This window comes from Alosa pseudoharengus, unplaced genomic scaffold (assembly GCF_046254945.1).
Source record: "Alosa pseudoharengus isolate Yale_2024_CS ecotype anadromous, Long Island Sound unplaced genomic scaffold, YU_APseudo_1.1 YU_APseudo_1.1_scf_14, whole genome shotgun sequence".
Taxonomy (NCBI): Eukaryota; Metazoa; Chordata; class Actinopteri; order Clupeiformes; family Clupeidae; genus Alosa; species Alosa pseudoharengus.
Genome location: NW_027468609.1, coordinates 30,927,943 through 30,934,863, shown reverse-complemented (window position 1 = coordinate 30,934,863; position 6,921 = coordinate 30,927,943). Strand labels below are relative to the sequence as shown.

The 6,921-nt window shown below is 42.9% G+C and overlaps 1 protein-coding gene across 2 annotated transcripts in view; it reads right to left on the bottom strand.

Annotated features, from left to right (window-relative positions):
* rxraa (retinoid X receptor, alpha a) overlaps positions 1 to 3,381 on the bottom strand; it is a 133,096-nt gene extending 129,715 nt beyond the window's left edge. For both annotated transcript variants that reach the window (XM_076284654.1, XM_076284655.1), the window contains exon 1: positions 3,143 to 3,381. In XM_076284654.1, coding sequence (XP_076140769.1) covers positions 3,143 to 3,170 — 28 coding nt within the window. In that variant the 5' untranslated portion in view covers positions 3,171 to 3,381. The remainder of the gene's footprint in view (positions 1 to 3,142) is intronic.
* Positions 3,382 to 6,921: the final 3,540 nt, after the last annotated feature.

Genomic DNA, 6,921 nt, shown 5'->3' with positions numbered 1-6,921 from the left:
CCAAGCAATGCTGCAGAATTTGGGTCAATGCTTCAATTTAGAAGCCGTATGCTTTAGTGTACGTAAAACAAATAAATACATATGTAACTGGATAAATAAATATGCCCTTGAAACGAATATGCACACACAAAGTAATAAGGAGGGAGAAAAAGAGAGAGAAACAGACATGGGACCTGGGAGACATAGATAAAAAGAGTGTGAAAGAGAGAGAGTTAGAGAGAGAGAGAAAGAGAGAGAGCAAGTGAAAGAAAAGACATCACTAAGCCACCGATCATTGATCTCCACTTGAAAAATGTTGCCGCCGATGTTTGAAAGGGGGCCGACACCGATGGAATTTCAAAAGCGGCGCTTGTCGCTTTAATTACAGGGAGAGCCGTTAGTGGAGAACATCTACACCGTTTCAAGCAAGCGGTGTCTATGCAACAGCCAATTACCAGGCAGGCAAGCAAGCAAGCAGGGTCGGGCAGTAAGTGAGAAAGTGAAGATGAGGAGTGGACCGGCCTCGGAGTGTTAAACTGCCCAGGCCTCTGATACGGTAACATAGTGCAATAATGACCTCTAACATAGTGCGATAATGACCTCTATACACACCGGAGGAAGAAGGGACTTTTAAGCACCACTATGTCCTGTAAGTCACACAAACACACACTGATGCTCATAGACATGCACTGATGCCCTCACACACACACACATACACACACACAGATTCAGCAGCAAAGGAACATGTATCTGATAATTGTTCATCATGGGGCTTTGATGAGGTGTCAACTCAGGCTACATTAAAGGGCATGCGATCACATGTCCACAAGTGCACGCAGGCACGCACACACACACACACACACACATATATATATGCACGCACACTTATATAATGTTCTTACGCTTTAGCACACTGAAGGTAAAGATGAAAACAAACACGAAAACCAACAATACAGCATCTGTGCACTATTAGGTAAAGAGCAGTTGATGTTGTTGTTGTGGTGGTGGTGGTGGTGGTGGTATGTGTGTGTGTGTGTGTGTGTGTGTTTTGTGTGTATGTGTGTAATGCCGCCCATATCAGAACTCAACCTGCTGAATTAATGCGAGTTTACATACCCTAGTCATGAGACAAGTGTGCAGGCCCACCGCAGGCAAAATCCTCTTTTGCCAAGCATTCATTCTCTCACTGGCTCTTTTTCTCTCTCACACATGCACTTCATCTTACACTTTTTCTGTTCTTTGCTGTTTTTTACACAACTTTACTTTCATGTGTCAGTTCAGAATTTTAAAAATAGTAGGCCTAACCATTTAGGAATAAAAGGTAAACAAGCCCTATTATTTATACTGTATTTAGGTTTAGATTTACTTTGAGCAAAATTATTACTGCACCTGGGACCACTGTTGCTAATATAGCTGTAGGCAGCAAGGACATAAATATGATCATTATTGTCTGAATAGATTTTATGATAGGTAAACAGAATGAGCCAGCAATTAAAGGTCAGTTGCAGAGGCAAACAAACGGATCATTAAACAAGGCTATTAGTTTAATGTTTGCCGTCAGAAAATCTAATTAAGATAATACACTATTGAATATATGACTCAATGTGCTACAGTGAGCCTAAGCGTGGGCCTTAGGCAAGCAGCGAGAAGAAGAGTAGGCTATATGCTTCTCCAACCTAGGAGCAAGGCTTAGCATATAGACGACTCAGAACGGCTTCATCGTATTTGAAAGTCCATTGTGTACATCCACGGGTCCATCTATCTACGCAGGCTTTACGCACTAATGAACCAATTCTTAATGTACTCTATGGGTTACATTAAAGCGGAAACCTCTTCAAAACTATGCTGTCTTTTGGACACATAGGAATTGCAATCTGAGTGTGTGCTAAAAACCACACCTTAAAGAAAAACTGAGTAAAGAGCCTATCTATTTGCGTTCCATGTAGAATTATTATTAAATACCTTTGCCAAGTCAAACGTGTCCACGGAGAGGACAAATAAGATTTTGACCAAAAAAGTAGCCTAAACTATACGACTGTATGTTTTTCGTGCTGAAAAAGCGCTTTGTCAGACAGCCTCGCCGTAAGACGGATAAAAAAAAAGTTTGCTGAAGTTGGCGCAACACAGCAATTTCACTTTAGTGCTGGGGTCCTTTCAATCTCTAAACAATCAAAAGTCAGATTTTAAGAGTGATCAAACTGGAACGAATGTCGGCTATCACATCGTTCACGAAATACTGTTATTAACATGTGGGTTCGTAATTGTATTTACCAGTGCCAAGCAGTTGTTGCAGGAGTATTTCGCAATCTTTATTTAGACCTTTACGGAGATATCTCACATTTGTATTATCTTTGTTTGAATCCTACAGTCTATTGCACTGCAATACTCAAAGTATGTCCCTGAAAGGGTTAACATAATATTCGCAGTAGTAGCCTGGCTAGAATCTTTGGAATTAATCGAACAGATTGTGCCCTTCGATGGATTTGAGTGCTTTCGGACAGGGATATCGAAATGAGATATTTTAAGTCTGCATGCAAATGTAAGAGGATGTGCATTTAAAAAGTAATTCGGGAAAATATATTTGAAACCCACGTGCAGTAATCTACCCGACGATGGTGTTATTGATATGATAGCGAATTGTGCATTCCGCGATCAAATAGATAATCGCCGCTGAATTCGCAATAGGCTTGTACACACAGCGAGAGGGAAAGTATCGGAGAATGAAATGTCAGTTGGTAATCAAACCAATCGTGTCATCAGCTCGGATAACGCAGCGGCAGACGGCGGTGTATGTGCGCTTATGGGCAAGTCTGCCCGACGCTCAACTTTTGTTTTGACCAAACAATTATATAAGACCCGGTGGACGGTGAGTTGTTTAGTCCAGATAATAAAGGTAGTGAACTGACAAAAAAAATCGACATGCATAATGTGTGATAAGTATTTTAGCATATCCTAAAAGAATAAAAACGTAATAATCGGTGTCGCTGCAAAAATGCAGTAGGCAAGACCGCATATGAAGCTGCATTTTTCTGTCCGTCTTTTACGAGACAGATGTTCTTGGCTATATCTGTGTTTTTAATGAGTAGTCCGGCAATCAGCACTTTGATCTTAAATCTCAGAATAATAAATCAGCAAACAGTTTTCCCAGTCAGACGAAACTTACCCAATGACAAGAAAGGTTTGGTTTCCATGTCTGGGGTTAGCTCATGCCCGCTGACACGACCGCGTTCTGAGGCTCTCGAGCTGGACACGAAGTGGGCTTGGCTGTCGGTAAAACAGTGATCCGGTGGATATATTGTGTCGGTCTGGTAAAGCCGCGGCGGATGGTGTCACAAAATTCACTTAATGACACTACTTCTGTTTGTTCGGGGTTTTCTCTGGCGCGCTCCCTCTCTTTCGCTCAGTCGCTACAACTCCCAACTACTGCAAAAGGGACCCAACCAGGGGGGATCTCTACCAACGCACTCAGCGGCGCAGCGAAAGACAGACGAGAGAGGGAAAAGGGAGAGAGAGAGAGAGAGAGAGAGAGAGAGAGAGAGAGAGCACAATTGGTTAACCCTTCCAAGTGCGCACGCTTCCTAAGTAACTTAACAAGTAAAACATAAAAAACAGTGAATATGGCTGAGTTATTGAGCACATGAAATTCAAATGCATAGTTTACAATAGCCTATCTAAAATGGTGTGACTTGAGCATGCATAGACAAGAGGCAGAGGGCACGCCACCCACAATATTTAGCTCTGCAAGCTCTGCATTTTCACATTCTGTAAATTATTTAAAGTGTACCATCTAGAGATATATTTTTTTGTATGATGAAACCGAGCCAGAAAGTCTAAAGTTCGTTCGATTGCAAAATACACACTTGCGAATCACTTCAATCTTTATACTTTTATGTATGTTTATCTGATAAAAAGAAAACCCAACAGGAAACAGAACGTGGGATGGAACATATTGTGTATGATCTCATTTTGTGCTTTCTGTGAAAATCAATAGATTTAGTGTAATTTGATCTGACCTGAGTTCGGAACCAGATCCAAAGTAGTAATGGCGTGAAGGCGTTGTGTTACATTTCCCCAGTCCACAATATTTCCCACAAACCAACCCGCAATCAGCCATTATTGTAGTAAACAATATGATTACCAGTCTGATGGTCAGACCCCACAAAACCCCAGCATTCTATAGCAGAATTAATTCAGGGGATGGATGGAGTATAAAATCATCTTTGGGACTTGTGGTATTTCTTTTAAATAACTATGGATCTCTGGTACATTGCAAGTCTGGAACTCAAGGCATCCAAACATCCGTTTCTTGTGTAAGGCCGGTGAGTTCAGCGGTTAGAATCAATGTTTTCACCATCTCATCTCATCTCATCCAAACCAGAAACGTTGGAATTGCCAATGTGAAATGCTTAGTTTAATGGTAGGAATATCAAACTGTTTATTTCAAGATTGATTTAAAAAATCTCTCATAGTGTAAATATTTTAACATTTACTTTGTGGAAATGTTGCACGCCATAGGTGCTACATTAGCAATGATGCTACTGTAGTACTGTGTAGCCTAATGTTTGTGTCTCGCTATTCTGTATTCTAAGGCAACCTGATGTTGTGGAATGGTGGAGTCTTATTCACTCAGTGCAGTTGGCCTTCACTGTCTCCATGACATTGTCTGTGTCCTGTGTCCTGCTTGGAGAGGAATGAGACTCGCACCACCAAATGACACCTCCTTTAGTATCGTAAACGGCACAGACTGAATGCAACTCAAAACGGCATGACCTAATGAGAGGATGGCATTGTCACTGATGAGGCTGAATTTGTCCACACACACAGACACACACACACACACACACACACACATACACACCACATTCCCCATATCCAGCTTCTGGAATCTTCCGGTGGTGACATGGGGTCAGGTAGGCCTGGTTAGGGGTTACGGGTGGTGGGAGAGGGGTCTCCTGCATACCATGCGGATCGATGGATAAGTTGCAGACGGCACAGGACGCCGGCTGCTATGGAACAGGCCGCAAGCAAGCCTAGTGCCAGCAATGCACAGTGGCGAATGAGCTCGTGAGCAAGCGGGATTTACATAACACACGTTGCATTAGCACACAGGGAACTAGGTCACCCCTCCACCATCACACCCCTGCTGTTTCTGCATGTGCCGCACAGCCACAGCGAAGACACACACACATTCACTCACACACACACACACACACACACACATCTACACGTATGCATTCTATAAGAACACATGTTTTAAATATACAAAAAAAATGCACTCACATTGAGATTATCTGTACACACAGAAAAAAAATGAAATCACATATATATTCTCCTGATGTTTTGAAAATTCTGTTCCCACAAACATCTGTATGGGGCAAGTTCTAGAAAATGCATGCATACATTTATTCATGGGCACATATGCCAGCAGTGGATTTTTGGGGCATGCTGGAGTTTAGGTCTATGATGGAAAGCGCAAGAAAGAGAAATGTTTGGAGGCAATTTGGAAACAGAATCCCATAGCAACATGGGAGGGGAAAAGTTTTTTGTTTGCATGTCTGCTCCACTGTGTACTGATGAGTGAAAGCATGGATGTGTCTGCTTGTGCATGTGCAGTATGTGCATACATATGTGTGTGTGTGTGTGTGTGTGTGTGTGTGTGTATGTGCGCTCGCACATTCCTGAAGCTATCCCGGTAGGCCTGATAGAAACCCTATGCGGTTCAGTGAGTGTTTGAAGGTGTGTGTGTGTGCAGTAGTTTGGCCCGGGGAAGACGGGTGCTGGTGGGGGGGGGTGTGGGTGGAGAGGGATGGAGGGGGGAGGGATATATAATTAATGCAGCAGGCAGCGCATTAGAGATCAAAGGCGTTTGTCGACACTGTGCAATAAACCTAAAGCAGGCGTGACTGCGCTCCCATTCTGTGTGTGTGTGTGTGTGTGTGTACAGTAGGTCTGCATGTGTGACGTGTGTGTGTGTGTGTGTGTGTGTGTGTGTGTGTGTAATTAGGGACACTGAATAGGGGGCAGGATAGGTAAACCCTGCCCCACCATATCCCACCACCCACCACTCACCCACCCACCCGTGGCAATCTGACACACTCTCCCATCGATGCGGCGGGCCTAGTAGTATAGATCTGACCTGTATCTGATGCGATTCCCCATGTCTAATGATCTGCAGGCTCAGAGGAAAGGGCAGCGCAAGGTCTGACTGGGGGAGCACTGTCCAGGACAAGCCCCTATGGTCATGCGGAACAGAGAAGTTACTGGAAACTAGACACCGATTTCCGACATCCCCCCACCCTAATATGGAAGGCAGTACAGTTGTCGCTCCAGTTACCTCTAACCCGACAGTAAAGCCCAAGATGTGCTGAGACGACTGAATGTCAATGTTGAAATGAAACCTGAACTGAAACCTGGCTCATCTGCTTTTATTGCTCAGTAAAATGTGCCTTTATGCTGTTTTTTTCCTCAAAATAACTCTTGTCCAGTGTACAGTCTAAATTGCTGCCAGATCAAGTTTCTACAGTTCTGGAATGATGATGAGGTGAATTACTGTAACTTCAGGAGAACTTCTTATCAAAGTTTTGTTCAAAACTTTTTTTTCCAATTGTAGAACAATTACAATGACTTTTTTCACACCATTTGCAAAACTTTTCTCAGCATTATCATTGCATTGCCCGTGGCTCATTTGGAGATCAAACAGGATTTTGCTAATATCTTTTATCCCACCACCAAAAAACTTTTTTTTCACTCTGTGGTTTTGAAAGTCTGCTCCCACCCACAATAGAATTAGAAAAGATACTGTCTATTTTCTCTAGTGGAGAGCTCTCCATGTGTATTTGTTCATGTGTGTGTGTGTGTGTGTGTTTGTATTTGTGTGTGTGTGTGTGTGTGTGCATATATGTATAGAAGGTCATGTCTGGTTTTCTGCACACAGGAAGAAAA